This window comes from Rhinoraja longicauda, chromosome 7, assembly GCF_053455715.1.
Source record: "Rhinoraja longicauda isolate Sanriku21f chromosome 7, sRhiLon1.1, whole genome shotgun sequence".
Lineage (NCBI taxonomy): Eukaryota > Metazoa > Chordata > Chondrichthyes > Rajiformes > Arhynchobatidae > Rhinoraja > Rhinoraja longicauda.
In genome coordinates, this window is record NC_135959.1 from 69,248,506 (window position 1) to 69,269,193 (window position 20,688).

Here is a 20,688-nt window from a genome sequence, read left to right on the forward strand (position 1 = left end):
TATCCTGATCAAAAATCCTTCTATGCCTTAAAAATATCCACCGATTTGGCGGCTAATTGTGTATAAAATCATGAGAGAAATAGATCATGAGAGGAATTGATCGGGTAGATGCACAGAGTCTCTTGCCCAGAGTTGGTGAATCGTGGACCGGAGGACATAGGTTTAAGGTGAAGGGGAAAAGATATAATAGGAATCTGAGGGGTAACTTTTCCCCACAAAGGGTGGTGGGTGTATGGAACAAGCTGCCAGAGGAGGTAGTTGAGGCTAGGACGATCCCAATGTTTAAGAGGTAGTTAGGCAGGTACATGGATAGGACAGGTTTGGTGGGATATGGGCCAAATGCAGACAGGTGGGACTAGTGTAGCTGGGACATGTTGGCTGGTGTGGGAAAGGTGGGCCAGTTTCCACAGTGTATCACGCTATGACACTATGCCTCTATGACTTGAAGACCGAGATCTCAGAATTGGCACAAGACATGGTCTAGCTGGCAGCAGGGATCCCTGGTCTCTTTTACGCACCTGAGACCTGGATTACCTGCAGGAGGCACCTCATGGTACTTGGAATCTACCACTAATGCTGCCCCCACTAAATCAGTGGGCCATTATGTCATAATGTTCTTCCAGGCCAACATACACAGCTTTGAGGCCTGAGTGTATGCAGTTAGCTACATTGGTCAGGCCGAACATACATCATACGGTGGCGCAGCGGTAGAGTGGCTGCCTTCCAGCGCTTGCAGCGCCGGAGACCCGGGTTCGATCCCGACTACGGGTGCTGTCTGGTCGGTGTTTGTACGTTCTCCCCGTGACCGCGTGAGTTTTCTCCGAGAACTTTGGTTGGCCCCCACACTCCAAAGGCGTTCATTGGCTTGGTAAATTCAAAATTGTCCCTTGTATGTGTTGGATAGTGTTGATATGCGGGGATCACTGGTCGGCGCGGACCCGGTGGGCTGAAGGGCCTGTTTCCGCACTGTCTCTCTAAACTAAACTAAACAAAACTAAATCCTACGTGAACTTCAGAGGAGGCAGGACTTCACCTCACAAAGCACCCACCCACTCACTGGCCCTTATGGTCACTGTGGAAGGGTTTGCAGAACCCACATAACCTAAGCACGAATGAATAGGAAGGAACTACAGATGCTGGGGACTCTCTGCTGACTCTAGGTCTGGAGAAGGGTCTCGACCCGAAACGTCACCCATTCCTTCTCTCCAGAGAAGCTGACTATCCCACCGAGTTACTCCGGCATTTTGTGTGTACCTAAGCAGAAATCAGCCTTGATCACAGGGAAGGCTGCAACTTCCCACTGTGCAGTTGATGCTTAATGTGTAACACCACAGCCCAGTACAGTTATCACACGGCTTTTAGACAAGCAGTTATGTCAACAGTCAAATGTCACTGTCAAATTTACTCTTTGATCGCAATCAATGTCTCGTTGTTCTCCTTACTTCAAAATCCACACCGTTGTTTCGGTCTGAAATTTTTAAAACCACCACCACCACGATAAGTTTTCGTCGCAAGAAGTGTACAGTTAGAGAATGACTTTGAACTAAACCAGGCTCTTAAAGGGAAGCAATTGTGATTGGGCCAAGGAAACTGGGGTCAGTGATGGGCAAGGATTTTAGGAATCGGACTGGAAAGGCAGGCGTAAAGAAGGTAGAAATAAGAGGAGAGTTTATTTTTAGCATTTCACAATCACCGTGAACACAATGCCTTCACTTATTGTCCAATCGGGATGTTGAAATCTGAAGTTAAATTTTAACTGTTGGCCACTGCCATTGATCCTGTGAGTGAGCGCATTCTGAATGGGTAAAGCCGGTTGAATATTTACCATGACCTGGATTAATGATCAATCCCCCGCTGGGCAGCAAATCTGCTTTCTTTGTGGAAACACCTTGAACTGAGGCACCTGTCTCATCGTTACTTTTCATCCTTGTGCAAGGAAATGTTTGAACAAGCCAACCCACCTGCTGCCTGAATCCGCAGGAACTCAGATTCATCCAGGCACATCCAAGGGAAAGGGAGTGAGGGAGTGAGTCTAATATTTGACTGAAGGTGAAGTTGGGCTATAGTTGGCTTTTCATTCAAATCATTACAGTAAACATCCATTGAAAAACCCCTATGACCGAACACATTTGACTGGAGTTAGACTTTTTATTTCTGAAGTTTTGTGCAAAAAGGCTGGCCTAGTGACCTAAGTAGTATAAGAAAATAACTGCAGATGCTGGTACAAATCGATTTATTCACAAAATGCTGGAGTAACTCAGCAGGTCAGGCAGCATCTCGGGAGAGAAGGAATGGGTGACGTTTCGGGTCGAGACCCTTCTTCAGTCCAGAGAAGGGTCTCGACCCGAAACGTCGCCCATTCCTTCTCTCCCGAGATGCTGCCTGACCTGCTGAGTTACTCCAGCATTTTGTGAATAAATGGCCTAATGACCTAGCAGGTAAAGCCGCTGCCACTCAGCGCCAGAAATGTAATTCAATACAATCCGAGCGGCACAGTGGCTCAGCGGTAGAGTTGCTGCCTCACAGCGCCAGGGACCCAGATTCGATCCTGACTACGGAATGTGTCAGTGCGGAGTTTGTAGGATCTCCCTGCGACCATGTGGGTTTTCTCTGGGAGCCTCTGTGGGTTTCCTCCCACATTCCAAAGACGTGCAGGTTTGGAGGTTAATTAACCTCTGTAAATTGTTCCTAATGTGTGGAATGGAACTAGTGTACGGGTGATCGTTGATCGGTGCGGACACGGTGGGCTGAAGGGCCAGTTTCCATGCTGTATCTATAAAAAAACTAAACTAAAACTATACAACCACTGGTACAGTATGTATACATTTTGCACACTCTCCTTGTGACTCTGAGGGTTTTCTTCTGGGTGCTCCAGTTTCCTCCCACATCCCAAAGATGTGCCAGCTGGTAGGATTAATTGGCCACTGCCAATTTCCCCTGGTGTGGTGGGTGGTTGTTTAATGCCACATGAGAAGGAAAAGGGTTGCAGAGAAATTGAGGGGGAAGATGGGTCGAAGGTCTTGCTCGGAGAGCCAGCATTGATTCAGTGTGATCAATGGTGTCCTTCCGTGTCATGGGAAATATGAAAACATTAATAACTTTGTTCACGCTCAGAGGTTTTGTCTGACCAAGTCACTTAAAAAAACTTAGTCCACGATTTGTTCATGTTGGTTTGAAGGAACAATAGACAATAGACAATAGGTGCAGGAGTAGGCCATTCAGCCCTTCGAGCCAGCACCGCCATTCAATGCGATCATGGCTGATCACTCTCAATCAGTACCCCGTTCCTGCCTTCTCCCCATACCCCCTCACTCCGCTATCCTTAAGAGCTCTATCCAGCTCTCTCTTGAAAGCATCCAACGAACTGGCCTCCACTGCCTTCTGAGGCAGAGAATTCCACACCTTCACCACTCTCTGACTGAAAAAGTTCCTCCTCATCTCCGTTCTAAATGGCCTACCCCTTATTCTTAAACAAAGTGGATGCAGGGAGCAATTTTGATGTTGGAGCAGGGGGGCGAGAATCAGACCTAATATTGGTTCTCGGACCCCACTTAAGTGTGTGGATACATGCAAGACATATCCTGGAAGGAGTACAGGGAAGAATTACAATCCTTTTACCAGTGTAGACACAAAATGCTGGAGTAACTCAGCGGGTCAGGCAGCATCTCAGAAGAGAAGGAATGGGTAACGTTTCGGGTCGAGACCCTTCTTCAGACTGATCTGACTGCTTTTTACCAGAGTATGAAAGTTGGGAGGTCATGTTACAGTTATGTAAGACATTGGTGATGTCTCATATAGAGTATTGTGTTTAGTTTTGGGTCACCATGTTGTAGGAAATATGTTATCAAGCTTGAAAGGGTTCAGAGAAGATTTACCAGGATGTTGCCAGGACTCGAGCTATTTGGAAAGGTTGAGCAGGCTCGGGCTTTATTCCTTGGAGCGCAGGAGGATGAGGGGTGATCTTATAGAGGTGTACAAAATCATGAAAGGAAAAGATCGGGTAAACGCAAAGCCTTTTGCTCAGAGGAGGGGAATCAAGAAGCAGAGGACAGGTTTAAGGTGAGGGGGGAAAGATTTAATGGGAACCTCAGGGGTAACCTTTTTACATAAAGGGTGATGGATGTATGGCACAAGTTGCCAGCGGAGGTAGTTGAGGCAGGGACTTCACAATGTAACATTTAGACAGCTACATGGGTAGGACAGGTTTAGAGGGATATGGGCCAAATTAGGGCAAATGGGATTAGTTTAGATGGGAGTCCTTGTTGGCATGGATGACTTGGGCCAAAGGGCATGACCCGAAATGTCACCTATTCCTTCTCTCCAGAGATGTTGCCTGACTTGCTGAGTTACCCCAGCATTTTGTGTCTATCTTCGGTGTAAGCCAGCATCTGCAGTTCCTTCTTACACATTTTGTCCGCTCCACTGCAAAATCTCCTCAAGGTATGCCGACTTTAAAGAAGTTCTGCTCCTCTCTCCGATGAGAGGTCTGAGTCAGATGAAGGGTCTCGACCGAAAACGTCATCTATTCCTTCTCTCCAGAGATGCCGCCTGACCCTCACCATTTTGTGGGCTTGTATACACTGGAATGGGCTTGTATACACTGGAATTTAGAAGGATGAGGGGGGATCTTATTGAAACATATAAGATAATTAGGGGATTGGACACATTAGAGGCAGATAACATGTTCCCAATGTTGGGGGAGTCCAGAACAAGGGGCCACAGTTTGAGAATAAGGGGTAGGCCATTTAGAACGGAGATGAGGAAGAACTTTTTCAGTCAGAGGGTGGTGAAGGTGTGGAATTCTCTGCCTCAGAAGGCAGTGGAGGCCAGTTCGTTGGATGCTTTCAAGAGAGAGCTGGATAGAGCTCTTAAGGATAGCGGAGTGAAGGGGTATGGGGAGAAGGCAGGAACGGGGTACTGATTGAGAGTGATCAGCCATGATCGCATTGAATGGCGGTGCTGGCTCGAAGGGCTGAATGGCCTACTCCTGCACCTATTGTCTATTGTCTATTACCATAATCTCCAAATTAGATGTGACGATCACCTTATGTCAAGGTTATTGATTTCTGTATTTTATGGACGCATAATCAGTCATTGAGACGTACAGCATGGAAACAGGCCCTTTAGCCCAACTTGCCTATGCCAACCAAGATGCCCCATTTACACGTCCCACCTGCCCGCATTTGGCCCACCACCCTCCGTGTGAAAAGGTTGCACCTCCGGTTCCTATTAAATCTTTCCCCTCTCGACTTACAAAACAAAATAGCACCCGCCATGAATGGATAAATGAATTAGAATTTCAGTTGAGCAAATAAAACTGAACATTCACCTGAATGTTACTTCATAACTTATGAATGGATGAATGCTACTGATGTATTTCGCCACCTAGTGCTAGATTTATTCCATGCAATCAAAGCGTTTTCTGGTTTTACTTTAGACTAACAACATTGTTTCTCCTTATATCTCCCAGTACCTGCATGTATTATAGAGTTTTGTCAGCTTGTTTAAACTGCTCATCCAAAATTAAAAACGATTGTATTTCTAAAATGGAGAATCACACAAATAAATAAAATAAATAAATAACCTATCCTTTAATGCCAAATGTGACATACACAAAAACACAAGAAAATAGGAGCAGGAGTAGGCCAACCGGCCCCTCGAGCCCGCTCCGCCATTCAATACGATCATGGCTGATCCTACCCCAACCCCCTTCCCACTATCGCCCTTCTTCCCACCCAAAAGAACCGTGTGATCTCCTGGGAGAGGCGAAAAACCGGATAAAAACCCAGGCCAATTTGGGGAAAAAATCCGGGAAATTCCTCTTCGACCCCAAGCTAGGCGATCGAAACTTGTCCAGGAGATTACTCAGGTCTTACTATACTAACCATAGCTCATGTCCACTTCCCTGCCCGCTCCCCGTAACCCCTAATTCCCTTGTCTACTAAAAAACAATATTTCTGTTTTAAATTTATTTAACGTTCCTGCATCCACAGCTCCCTGAGGCAGCGAATTCCACAGACTAACCACCCTCTGAGTGAAGAAGTTTCTCCTCATCTCAGTTTTAAAAGAGCCCCCTCTTATTCTAAGACTATGCCCCCTAGTTCTGGTCTCCCCGATCGTCGATGTTATTTTCCGATGTTATTTTCTCTTGGCCAACCCTATTTTAGCAACCACTCTGTTGTTGAATTAGGGTTGTGGTTAATGTTGTGCAGTATCCAATATCCAATTTGTTGCCGGAAAAGAAACCCTGTGTGATTTCCGGATTTGTCGTGGTTTGGCGGGGTGGCTCAGTGACACAACTGCTCAGTGGATCTGCTGCCTCACAGTGCCAGAGCCACAGGGTTCGATCCTGACGGGTGCCATCAATGTGGAGTTTGTGCGTGTTCTCCCTGAGTCCGTGCACGTTTCCTCAGGATGCTCCAGTTTCCTCCCACCTCCCATGGACGTGCAGATTTGTACGTGTAAATAGCACCAAGTGTGCAGAGAGTGGACGTGATAGTGGGATAACATCGTGTGAATTTGTGATCGAAGGTAGACACCAAATGCTGGAGTAACTCAGCGGGGCAGGCAGCATCTCTGGAGAGAAGGAAATGGGTGACGTTTCGGGTCGAGACTCTCCTTCAATTTGTGAATGATTTGTGATTTGTTTAGTGCGGACTCTGTGCCGAAGGGCCTGTTTCCTTGCTGTATCTTTCAACCAATCCGATGCTGTATCTTTCATACCTGTACTCCAAAGACGTACAGGTATGTAGGTTAATTGGCTGGGCAAATATAAAAATTGTTCCTAGGGTGTAGGATAGTGTTAATGTGCGGGGATCGCTGGGCGGCGCGGACCCGGTGGGCCTGTTTCCGCGCTGTCTCTAAATCTACAAAATCAATCAAATGGTTGCACTATCTACTCAGGCTTTGCCCAATGATGATCTAGTTACCTAGTATTACTGATTACTGATTTAATTCTTCATAGTGTATAATGTATTTATTTGTTGCGTTATTGGGCCAGTAAAGCTGCAGCATAAAAGAATGTCATTGTTTTGTTTTCGGTGCATATTGACAAACACTGTTGATCTGTGACTCTTCATCTCCTGGTGAGTGCATGTATCACAGGCTCATCGTCAGACCCTGGTTGCCATTGTTCTTGTGTAGCTCGAGGAGTAACACGAGGGTGTTTTTAGGCAAACACAGTTTTCTTAGGCAGTGTTTTCTTCCTGCTCTTGGCAGTTCTCCAGTCTGAGGTTTCCAGCAGAATCTGCTTTAGATTTTTTTTAGATTTAGAGATACAGCGTGGAAACAGGCCCTTCGGCCCACCGGGTCCGCGCCGCCCAGCAATCCCCGCACATTAACACTATCCTACACCCTAGGGACAATTTTTACATTTGCCCAGCCAATTAACCTACATACAAGTCAAGTCAAATTTATTTGTCACATACACATACACGATGTGCAGTGAAATGAAAGTGGCAATGCCTGCGGATTGTGCACAAAAAAGAATTACAGTTACAGCATATAAATAAGTTAAATAAGTTAATAAGTTACTTATTACGTCTTTGGAGTGTGGGAGGAAACCGAAGATCTCGGAGAAAACCCACGCAGGTCACGGGGAGAACGTACAAACTCCGTACAGATGGCGCCCATAGTCAGGATCGAACCTGAGTCTCCGGCGCTGCATTCGCTGCAAGGCAGCAACTCTACTGCTGCGCCACCATGCTTTGGACCAATCTGCTCATACCACAGAGGAATGGGTCAGCACCAAAGATAATGGAGCAGAGCAAGACAGACCACTCGACCCTAAAAACCGTAGTACGTCATGACGCCATTTTAGTAGGCAGAAATTTGCAGAAACATTTTAAAAGAAAAATAACAAAATTCTGCATTTTAATGGTATCATCACACATACTGTTCCCCCAAAACACCGATTACATTTCGAGCGGCATAGTGAACGGTGGGTTTTGCTTACTAAAATGGCGGACATTACGCTCCTTTGCGTACTACACTTCAGTATAGGCGATTTCAACGGAGTGGTTCATCTTGCTCCTCTAGTATCTTTGGTCAGCACATTGACACTTGCTTTTATCTTACTGGAACAAGGTAAGCAGGTAACCCCAAATATGAATTTTGTCTGGGATTGTATGTGTTTAACTATTGCTGTTTCTTTAGGTCATAAGGTCATAAGTGATAAGGTAGAATTAGACAATTCGGCCCATCAAGTCTACTTCGCTATTCAATCATGGCTGATTTATCGCTCCCTCCTAACCTCATTTTCCTGCCTTCCCATTGCATAGAAACATAGAAAATAGGTGCAGGAGGAGGCCATTTAGCCCTTCGAGCCAGCACCACCATTCAATATAATCATGGCTGATCATCCAAAATCAGTACCCCCTGCCTGATTTCTCCCCATATCCCTTGATTCCGTTAGCCCGAAGAGCAATATCTAACTCCCTCTTTAAAACATCCAGTAAATTGGCCTCCACTGCCTTTTATGGCAGAGAATTCCACTCTGGCAGCTCTGACACCCATACTAATCAAAAATCTATCCATCTCTGCCTTAAAAATATCAACTGACTTTGCCTCCATAGCCTTCTCTGGCAAAGAATTCCACCCTCTGACTAAAGAAATTTCTCCTCATCCCCTTCCTAAAAGAGGGTCCTTTAATTCTAAGGCTATGACACAGAAACAATGACATTATTTTATGCTCCTAGACTCTCCCACTAGTGGAAACATCCTCTCCACATCCACTCTATCCAAGCCTTTCACTATTCTGTGTGTTTCAATGAGGTCCCCCCTCACTTTTATCCTGTTTTCACACCTTACATTTCCTTATCTGTGAATCTCCCTCTCCTCTGACATCAGTCTGAACAAGGGTCTCGACCCAAAACATCACCCATCCCTTCCCTCCAGAGATGCTGCCTGTCCCGCTGAGTTACTCCAGCTTTTTGTGTCTATCTTCTGTTTTTCCTGGCAATTCTGTTTGTCTCTTCTTTTAATTGAATTATATCCCTAATTTCCTACATAAACTATGATTCCCGACAAATATTTGAACTAGAAATGAATGAAAAATTATTGGAATTCATGTATACATTAAAAAAATATTATGCATTGCTGATTCAAGGTCAATTAAATTCACCAATCCACCTTGTGCCCCATACCTTTGTGGTTTCCTTTGATCGGGTTGTCTCGCGCATCTCTAACCTAATGAAGTATTTTATTGTTTTACTAGACCAAGTGGACCCGTTGGGCCCAAACCTCTCCTGCATTGGTGCAGCACCCTCCCCTCCTCCCCCCTCTATTCCCCCCCCACCCCCCTCTATTCCCCCCCCACCCCCCTCAACCCCCCTTATCTCCCTCCTCCCTCGGCGATAGATTTAAACTTTAAAATGTGAATAACCTTTAAAATATAACACCAATTTCAAGGAAGCTTCTTCCATTAGCACCAAAGGGATGATGGTGAGTAAGGTGGGCCTAACATTGTTGCGCAACCGTGTGCCGTTTTGGCTGTTGTTCCGGAACAAACAAACAAACAAGAGTTTTAGTATATAGATAGATGGTGGCTCTTCTCTAAAGGACCACGCATGGTGATTGTGTATTATTCCTTTCCTGCTGCATAATACCGAGCCCAGGGCAACCTGTTCTATGGCTGATAAGAAATAAAATGCTGGAGTTAAACAGCAGGTCAGGCAGCATCTCTGGAGAGAAGGAATAGGTGAAGTTTCGGGTCGGAGCCATTCTTCAGACTGAGAGTCGGGGGGGGGACTAGAGGTATAAAAAGGTTCAGAACAAATCGGAACCAAGGAAAGGTGGAGGCCACAATGGTTCATTGATGGCTGTGAAAGAGGTGATAACAAAAGGATATATTGATGCGAACACTGGGACTCAGTCTGAAGAAGGGTCTCGACCCGAAACATCACCCATTCTTTCTATCCAGAGATGCTGCCTGTCCTGCTGTTACTCCAGCATTTTGTGTCCTCAATTTGAAGAAGGGGTCACGGCCCAAAATGTCACCCATTCCTTCTATCTAGAGAAGCTGCCTGTCCCGCTGAATTATCTCAGCATTTTTTTTGTCTAGCTTCAGCGTAAACCAGTATCTGCGGTTCCTTCCTACAAAAATGGATGCACAATCAGGCCTAGATCTGGTGATGGGACTTAGGAGGACATGGGTTTGGGGAATGTTTGGAATTTTTGCAGTGAAAAGGGAGCAAACGCCGTGGATGCCTTTAAAACATAGTCAAGCTATGTATAAAATGATAACAGGACTGGACAAGCTTGATGCAGGAAAAATGTTAGGGGAATCCAGAACCAGGGGACACAGTCTAAGAATAAAGGGGAGGCCATTTAAAACTGAGATGAGAAAAGACTTTTTCACCCAGAGAGTTGTGAATTTGTGGAATTCTCTGCCTAAGAAGGCAGTGGAGGCCAAATCACTGGATGAATTTAAAAGGGAGTTAGATAGAGCTCTGGGGACTAGCGGAATCAAGGGATTGTGGGGAGAAAGCAGGCACGGGTTACTGTTTGTGGATGATCAGCCATGATCACAATGAATGGCGGTGCTGACTCGAAGGGCCAAATGGCCTCCCCCTGCACCTATTTTCCATGTTTCTATCAGTTGACAGGCACTTACTTCTGTCTCCACAACTGCAGACAAGGTCTAATCAGATTATCTTTAACTAATGTTGAAACAAGCTTAATTTCTCTGAGGGTTTGCTTCCGTATGAAGGGCCTGTTTGGATTCTGGGCCTCAGGTGCAGGTGACACGTTGCTCATCATTTGATGTTATTGCACCTGTTCAACAGCTTCTACCTGTGCACACACATCATGCGCACGGAGGAACTTGATGGAAATCATGCAAGGATCAAACACAAGCACAAAGATGCTATTGGGTTTCAGAAATTCATGCATGCACCAAAATAGTTCAAGAGTCAAGGCAAGAGAGAGTATCAAGTGTTTTATTGTCATATGTCCCAAAACAGAACAATGAAATTCTTGCTTGCAGCAGCACAACAGATATGTAAGAAGGGTCTTGATACAAAATGTCACCCATTGCTTCTGTCCAGAGATGCTGCCTGTCCCACTGAGTTATTCCAGCATTTTGTGTCTATCTTCTATGTGACATAGTACTCTGTAAACACCATAATAAACAACGACAAAAAAGTTCAAAGACAAAACACAAATACACAAGTGTGAACTCCTGCTGATCGGAACTGAGCGTTTGTAAGAAGATAACTGCAGATGCTGGTACAAATCGAAGGAATTTATTCACAAAATGCTGGATTAACTCAGCAGGTCAGGCAGCATCTCAGGAGAGAAGGAATGGGTGACTTTTCGGGTCGAGACCCTTCTTCAGACTGATGTCAGGTGGGCGGGACAAAGGAAGGATATAGGTGGAGACAGGAAGATAGAGGGAGAACTGGGAAGGGGGAGGGGAAGAGAGGGACAGAGTGGGTTGGAGAAGTCAATGTTCATACCGCTGGGCTGCAAGCTGCCCAAGCGTAATATGAGGTGCTGTTCCTCCAATTTCCGGTGGGCCTCACTATGGCACTGGAGGAGGCCCATGACGGAAAGGTCAGACTGGGAGTGGGAGGGGGAGTTGAAGTGCTCAGCCACCGGGAGATCAGGTTGGTTAAGGCGGACTGAGCGAAGGTGTTGAGCGAAACGATCGCCGAGCCCGCGTTTGGTTTCGCTGATGTAAAGAAGTTGACATCTAGAGCAGCAGATACAATAGATGAGGTTGGAGGAGGTGCAGGTGAACCTCTGTCTGACCTGGAAAGACTGTTTGGGTCCATGGATGGAGTTGAGGGGGGATTAATCTGTTATTAATAAAACTATACAACACTTTGGAAAAATTGCAATATAATCTAGTATTAATATACAGTCATGCTACGGCCAACGAGTCCACGACGACCAGCGATCCCCATACACCATACACTAGCACTATCCTGCACACAAGGGACACTTTACAACCTCTACCAAAACCAATTAATCTACAAACCTGTACGTCTTTGGAATGCATGAGGAAACTGGAGCACCTGGAGAAAACCCACGCAGGTCACGGGGAGAACATACAAACTCTGTACAGACAAGCACCTATAGTCTGGTTCAAACCCGGGTCTTTGGCGCTGTAAAGCAGCGATTCTACCGCTGCGCCAACGTGCCGTCTTCAGAAGATAGTTGTAAATGTCCCTGGGGATGACTGGCCTTCCAACCAGTCATCACTTAGACATGCAATATTCTGTGGGAGACCTTCAGCCAGACACATGACACTGGACTATAGTCACCATGTCAGACAAGGTCCTCTCCACCATCAGCGCGCCCCATATATTGGAGTCTGCTGTTCGCGGCTTGAACATACTGTATCGCTCAAGGTCTATCCCCAAGGAGAAGCGACTGCTTATACATTGATTTTTGTGAGGAGCCATTCATAGGCATTTGTCAGCATTGTCACTTTCTTCAAGTCATGTTCGCCATTGACCATACTTATATTAACTTTTTACCTACCTAAAATTAGAAAGGAAAAAAAATAAAAATTTTTACATCAGGATCTCATGCAGATAGGTTAATGAAGACTAATATGCTATGAAACCAAAACCTAGATGTGTTGTCGATTCATTACTGGTTCAGAACTGTAAACATTTCTTATCGTGGCAGCTGGTTTCATAGATATAAGCACAGGACACTACACTGCAGCGTTTACATCACAGTGACTAAAAGTGACTCCAGCCCCATCTTTTAATGTATGCAATCTATTTCGAATTGCGAATGGTTAACTTTATGAACAATGACCAGGAAAATAATCATGCCTAGTTTTATGGATAAGGACCGCAGAGCCACTGATTCTAGCTTCCTCTTACTGCAGCTGTCGGCTCAGCACTCCAGTTGGAGCTCACCATCCTGGCCTGAACTCACCAGCACATGGGCAGTCAATCCACTCCCACAAATTGTCCATTAAAGATAAGAAAGAATTGGAGCTTCGGATCACGTGGCCGGCAGAAGCTCATCTGTTGCTTTACCTTCGCAGGCTGGCGGGTCGTGCATCTTCCCCGCGGTCATTGTCGAACCAGTACCCAATGGAGACCTGATGCAGGCCTACTCCGGCCTTGCCTGTGACGAGGAGACAAATGGGATGATTAACGAGAGTTCGCTGGACATTCTGGAAGAGCAGGTTATCGGAGAGGAGATCACAGTTTCAGGTTGGTGTGTTGCCAGGCGATAAAGCTCGCTGATGCCACTGGGCAAGAGGGAGCGGTCGTGCGCTGACGGCGAGAAATGTAATTTGCAAATAAATACGAGAACACCAGCATATAAGGAAAATGGCTGAGATAACAATAAAGAAAAATGTAAGAAAAATTGAAAAGGATGAACAATATATAATTAGAAGAATGAGGAGAGGGAATATAGTTAGTTGCTTGTGCTTTAAAAGTATTGCAGGGGAAAAACAAAAACACTGTACTCTACCCATGTAAGCCTTGAAACTAGAGGCACAAGATAAAGCTCTTAAAGATGCATAAACCTTGGTCCAACCCCTGTAAATCCCTGAACTCAAGATGGGAGGAACAGGCCTTTCTGAACTTTAAAAATCTGTTAAGGCTCAATTAGTGATACGATTGTGAACAATTCTGGGCACTGCATTTTACAAAGAAAGTAAAGGTCTTTGATAGATTACAGAGGATGTCTACTGGAATATTACAAAAATTGCAGGTGTTTTTAAATAAGGGGACACGTGTAATTTGCAAAAGAATAAAAGGTAAATGTGGAAACTGGTTTTATGCAACAAAATATCATTATCTAGAATGGTTGATGGAGCAGGCAATCAGTTAAACATGAGTGTGGGACTAATTGTATGGCTTGCCCAAAGCACCCGGAGAGGAATGTTAACCTAATAGTCCACCTTGTTTGCTGATCATTCTATCAGTCTACGATTATATGACAAAAGAACATTAAAGTAACGTAATCTGCAACTTTACTGGGAAGGGAAGATAAAGTGCATGCAACAATGAATTCTGAACTCTGAGGTGATCCTAATCAGTTAACGTCATACATTTATTTCTAAGGTAAATTCAGAGTCCTGGTGGGGATTATCAGCAGCGTACACAGTACAATAAATGATTGACTAACAATTCCCATAACATTCATGGCTGTTTTTTAGCTCTGAATTCAGAAAGTTTTGTGTTGTGAAATATGCATCCATTTTATGTCAGCTTTCCATCTGAGAATAATCCGAATAAAACAAAATGCCAAGGGACAAATAGCACTGAAGTTATGATATTTACAGTGCAACATGCCAATTGCAGAGCTGAGTGCTTTAGACAATAGACAATAGGTGCAGGAGTAGGCCATTCGGCCCTTCGAGCCAGCACCACCATTCACTGTGATCATGGCTGATCATTCTCAATCAGTACCCCGTTCCTGCTTTCTCCCCATACCCCCTGACTCCGCTATCCTTAAGAGCTCTATCTAGCTCTCTCTTGAATGTATTCAGAGAATTGGCCTCCACTGCCTTCTGAGGCAGAGAATTCCACAGATTCACAACTCTCTGACTGAAAAAGTTTGTCCTCATCTCTGTTCTAAATGGCCTACCCCTTATTCTTAAACTGTGGCCCCTGGTTCTGGATTTACGATACGATACTTTATTTATCCCAGAGGGAAAATGCTCTTCCATCTGTCAAAAGATTAGTTACAATACATTGAAAGTGTCACGTGCATTATAATAATAATGAAATTTAAGTGATCAGTTATTCCACAGCACATATGTAATATTGCAAAAACATGAATTTATCAAGTGGAAATGTGCAAAAGATGGGGGTGGGGGAGTCGGTCTACCCCACGAAAGAGGTGAGAGGTGTACAGTTTGATAGCCACAGGGAAAAAGTGTTTTATGACAAATTATTACTGGTTATGAGACTTAAGGGTCTGTCCTACTTAGGCAATTTTTTAGGCGACTGTCATAGTTGTAGCAGGTCGCCGAAAAACCGGCGACTGGACCCCCCTACGACAATGTCTACGACAAGCTGCAACAACCTACCACCTAGTCGACGTCAAGCTACGGCAAGCTACCGACAACTGGAGGCCCAATCGTCACGACCAGGACGTCCACCTATGACCGCACAGGCGACAACGTACGGCAGCCGAAGTCAACCTACGTTCACCCGCGACAAGCTACGACCCTATCGGCGGCACACTGAAGACAATTCACGTCATTTTGGCCTCCGGTTTTGTCGCAGGTAGACGTAGGTAGTCGCCAATGTTCGCCAACGGTTGACGTAGGTAGTCGCCAATGGAATTCACCAAAGTCAGCACCGGCGACAACCCACGTCACCTGGCGACGACCTACGACAGCGCCCATGTCAGGAGACGTCACGCTACACTCACCGGCGTCAAACCCACTGTCGCCGAAAAAATGTCAACATTCTGAAAATCCAGCGGCGACCAGAAAGACGCTACGACTCTTTGGAGACGACTCACGAACACACAGGCGACAACCCGACGATCATGTGGTGACAGCCTAGTTGCCTGCAGTCGCCTAAAATATCGCCTAAGTGGGGCAGGCCCTTTACTGTGAGTTTACACCTGCAATTTTCTACGCCTAGAGTGTTCTGTAGGACAGCAACAGATATCATGCTGCTAAAGGCAGCAATATTAAAAGTTTCAGAAGAGGCATAAATAAAAATTGCACCACCTGAGGCAGCAACATTATCAGTGCTGACAGAGAGCAACGTAGAGAATTCCAATGGGCAGCGATATAATTAGTGACGCCAGGCAGAGCATTGTAAGTCGAGTTACCAGATACTGCAATGAACAGTGCCATGTAAGACACAATATAAATAGCATCACCAGAGACAGCAATATAATCAGTGCTCCCCAGATAGCAGTAGAAAAATGCCATGAGGGGCAACATTGTAAACAGTGCCAACGGAGAGAAGAGCAAAAAGAATGCAAACGGGGACAAAGATATAATCATCGAGACTGGACAATGTAAATAGAGCCATCAGATACTCCGACGTAAATGTTCCACCAGAGACTCTATTATAAACAATGTCAACAAGTGCAGCAACATCAACTCTTCCTCCAGAGCCTCAAATATAAACACAGCCAAGCAGGCACAGGTATAAACGATTCCACCAGAGGCAGCAATATAAACTGTACCGACACAGACGATAAGGGAGTCAGAGACAACTGTGCCAGTGCAGAGTCTGCTATACATACAATGCCACTGACACAGCAACACAAACACACTCAGTGGAGAGAACAATATAAACTGTACCAACAAAACACCCCAGAAACTGTCACTCAGTCCAGCATTCTTATCTATGCAACAATGTAAAGCCCTTGCCACCTGAAACCGCAAATATAAACTATCTCGGGAGTAACAGCAAATTAAATTGTGCCACAAGACAGAGAGGGCAACATCAGCGGTGCCAGAAGAGATAGCGGTTATATATATATATATAAACATTTCCACTAGAGGGTGCAGTGTGATACGAGAGTCACGCTGGGGACGTGTAAACCATCTCACCGGAGACAGTGCAGAGTCACCAGGGAGAGCAGAATAAACTGATTACGGTAGATAGGCAGAAGTCAGCATGTATAAGATGGGCCAGGATTGGGCCCCATATCTGAGGAAGGATGTGCTGGCTCTGGAGAGGGTCCAGAGGAGGTTTACAAGAATGATCCCAGAAATGAGTAGGTTAACTGGGCCTGTACTCGCTGGAGTTTAGAAGAATAAGGGGGGACCTCATTGAATCACACAGAATAGTGAGAGGCTTGGATAGAGTGGATGTGGAGATGATGTTTCCACTAGTGGGAGAGTCTAGGACCAGAGGTCATAGCCTCAGAATTAAAGGTTGTTCTTTTAGGAAGGCAAATAAGATAAATTTCTTTAGTCAGAGGGTGGTAAATCTGTGGAATTCTTTGCCACAAAAGGCTGTGGGGGCAAAGCCAGAGGATATAGATTCTTGATTAGTACAGGTGTCAACGGTTATGGGGGGAACGCAGGAGAATGTGGTTAGGAGGGAGACATAGATCAGCCATGATCCAATGGCGGAGTAGACTTGATGGGCCGAATGGCCTAATTCTACTCCTATCACTTATGACCTTAAACCGTGTCACCAGGGAGAGCATAAACAGCGACAACAGGGAGAGCAGAATAAACTGATTACTGTAGATAGGCAGCATTCAGCAAAAGGGCTCAATTCTGTGCCATTTGATGCAATAACTCCTTTGAAACAGTGCCATCAGAAACCAAAGTGTAATATGTGCCACGAGAGGCAGCAATATAAACTGTGTCACCAGAATCAGCAGTATAAACTGTGCCACTAGGGGGCATGAATATAAATTGTGCCCTGCCCTCAGATTCGGCAATATGAAGAAGGGTCTCGACCCGAAACGTCACCCATTCCTTCTCTCCAGAGATGCTGCCTGCCCCGCTGAGTTACTCCAGCTTTTTGTGTCTATCTTCAGCAATATGAATCCTCATTAGTACAGGTGTCAGAGGTTATGGAGAGAAGGGCAGGAGAATGGGGTTAGGAGGGAGAGATATATCAGTCATGATTCAATGGCGGAGTAGACTCGATGGGCCGAATGGCCTATGTCTACTCCTATTCCTTATGACCTTAATATGCAGAGTACAGACTCTGCAGCATAAACAGTGCCTGAAGTGGCTGTGAAGCACACTGTACCGTCAGGGAAAGCACCGTACCTTCCTTCACCGGACGCCTCAGTTGAACCCATGTCCCTGTTGCAGATATAAACACGGGCGTCAAACATGGCAATATAAACTGTTCCACCAGGAGCTGTGATGGAATCGGCACCTGCAGACACACAGTATAAACTATAACTCGAGCGACTACCAACATATTCTTTGCTGTTTCCTGCCATGAGTTTGCAGATTCCACTGCACAGGCTGCACCATAGAATGTTGTGTATTGTCCTGAAAACACTCTCCCTTGAGCAATTTGAACTGTAGCTGATAACGATTGTAGAGACCTGTCCTTTAAGTATAATTATTGGTGGATCATGTTCTGTAAATGAGACCCATTATTTAACATTAGGAGCCAATAGCAAGATTTGCGTAGTGCTAATGAGCTAACATTGCATTAATTGGATGGATATTTATGATCACATATGGAATGAAACATTACATAGTGAAATTCATCTTGCACATAATGCCGATGCCGCCATTTCATCAAGTTCAAAGTCCGGATTCCCACGTGTTCATTCTGCCGGAGCGGCTCCCGATTCCCGCTGTTGCCCACGAACGACTCAGCCCGGCATCTCTCTCCTCTCCTCGACGGCCATCTTGTGTCCCGGGGGCAACCTCCTGCGGCCTACCTTAAAGGCATTACCTCGGTTCACCCTCCTACCAGCCCTTGCTCTCCACGCCTGACTTCTCCAGTGTCTCCATCCCACACCCAAAGAGCTTTCGGGCAGAGCCACGTGCAAGGAGCCCCCAAGCGCGTTTGGCTAGCCGCCGACGCCTCTCCGCCAGTTTCAGTTGTTTTCATAAAGAAATTAGGAAAGCACATTGGCTGCTGCCCCATGCCTTCTGCAACCCAGGTTCAGTCCTGACCTCAGGGGCCTGTGTGAGTTTGCACATTCTCCCTGGGTCAGTGTGGGTTTTCTCCACATACTAGTTTCCTCCCACATACCAAAGCAGGTGAACAGAAGGATTGGTAGGTTACTTGGCCAATGTAAAGAATGTTAATTGTCCCTCGTGTAGATGGTTGATAGAACCTAGGCTGGGTTGATGAGATTCTAGGGAGAATAGATCAGTTGGGTACTGGGATTCCTCTGTGAGGCAGTATAAAATCAAAGGGTTAAATAGTCTACTCAACTCAATACATTTGGTTCCACTTCAACTCACCTGCCAGACTTTAATCTCAAATATCTACCTGACATGCTTGAATATGTCTGCATCAGAGATGAAAGACCCTTCACCCGAAAGGTAAGGAAGAAAAGTTTTTAATGTAGAATCATGGTTACGATCTGGAACGCAGCCTATAAAGATGGAGTTTCCAGTGCTTCTAAAGAGGATTAGAAAGATACTCGAGTGTAAACAATTTGTGGGGCTTGGGGAGAAGAGTGCAGAAATGGGACTACCAGGACTGCTAAGAGACAATCCTGGGACTAACCAGAGTCCCAGCATAATTACTTGGACACTCATCGACTGTGGAAAGGCCTGGATACTGTAACAGACTACAAAGCGAAGTCAGGCAGCATTGTTGGTGATAGTGGGGCCCTCCCTGATGAACTACATGTATTCTACGCTTGCTTTGAGCAGGCCAACAGGGCGAATGACATACATCCTGTCAGGCTTGAGTGTGCCTCTTCCCATGGTCACTGTTGCAGAAACTCAATTGGCCTTTCTGAGAAAAGCAACTGGCCTAGACGGAAACCCTGTCCATGGACCAACTAGCCAGTGTTCAAGGACATCTTTAATCTCTCCCTACTCCGTTTTGAGGTACCCACCTGCTTCTAAAAGACCACCGTCTTCTCAGAACCGAAGAAAAGCAAGATCTCATGCATTAATGACTACCGTCCAATAGCCATGATTTGCACCATCATGATGTGCTTTGAGAGGCTAGACACAAAATGCTGGAGTAACTCAGCGGGTCAGGCAGCATCTCAGGAGAGAAGGAATGGGTGACGTTTCGGGTTGAGACCCTGCTTCAGACTGTTGTCAGGGGAGGGGGCGGGACAAAGATAGGATGTAGTTGGAGACAGGAAGACAGTGGGAGAACTGGGAAGGGGGATGGGAAAGAGAAAGACAGAGGAACTATCTGAAGTTAGAGAAGTTAATGTTCATACCGCTGGGGTGTAAACTGCCCAAGCGAAATATGAGATGCTGTTCCTCCAATTTGTGCTGAGACTCACTATGACAATGGAGGAGGCCCATGACTGAAAGGTCAGACTGGGAGTGGGAGGTGCTGAGCCACCGGGAGATCAGGTTGGTTAAGGCGGACTGAGCGAAGGACATGGTTATGGCACACCTTAAATCCAGCCTACTACGCAGCCTTGATCCACCAATGATGCCATCTCCCCAGCCTTACACACATCCCTGGAACACCTGGATAAGGACACCTTCGTCAGATTATTGCTCTGCTTTCAATACCATTATCTCAAGCAATTTCATCTCCAAACTCGTGGAACCTGGAGTCAACGCTGCCACTGGATCTTGGACCTCCTAACCAACAGATAACAATCTGTGAGGATAGGTGACAAATCATCCTCTACGATAATCCTCAACACTGGTGCTCCACAAGGATGTGTTGTCAACCCCCTACTAATCTCCTCATACATTCACGGCTGTGCAGCCAAGTACAAATCCAACTGAATTTACAAGTTCACAGACGATACCACCGTAGTGGGCCAGATATCAAATAATGTCAATAGACAATAGACAATAGGTGCAGCAGGAGGCCATTCGGCCCTTCGAGCCAGGACCGCCATTCAATGTGATCATGGCTGATCATTCTCAATCAGTACCCCGTTCCTGCCTTCTCCCCATACCCCCTGACTCCGCTATCCTTAAGAGCTCTATCTAGCTCTCTCTTGAATGCATTCAGAGAATTGGCCTCCACTGCCTTCTGAGGCAGAGAATTCCACAGATTCACAACTCTCTGACTGAAAAAGTTTTTCCTCATCTCAGTTCTAAATGGCCTACCCCTTATTCTTAAACTGTGGCCCCTTGTTCTGGACTCCCCC

At 45.7% G+C, this 20,688-nt stretch overlaps 1 protein-coding gene across 1 annotated transcript in view; it reads left to right on the plus strand.

Annotated features, from left to right (window-relative positions):
• Window positions 1-20,688, plus strand: part of LOC144595370 (ETS-related transcription factor Elf-1-like) — a 126,932-nt gene that overhangs the window by 49,012 nt on the left and 57,232 nt on the right. Inside the window, exon 3 of the mRNA XM_078402811.1 lies at window positions 13,007-13,178. Within this exon, the coding sequence (XP_078258937.1) occupies window positions 13,007-13,178 (172 nt within the window). The remainder of the gene's footprint in view (window positions 1-13,006; window positions 13,179-20,688) is intronic.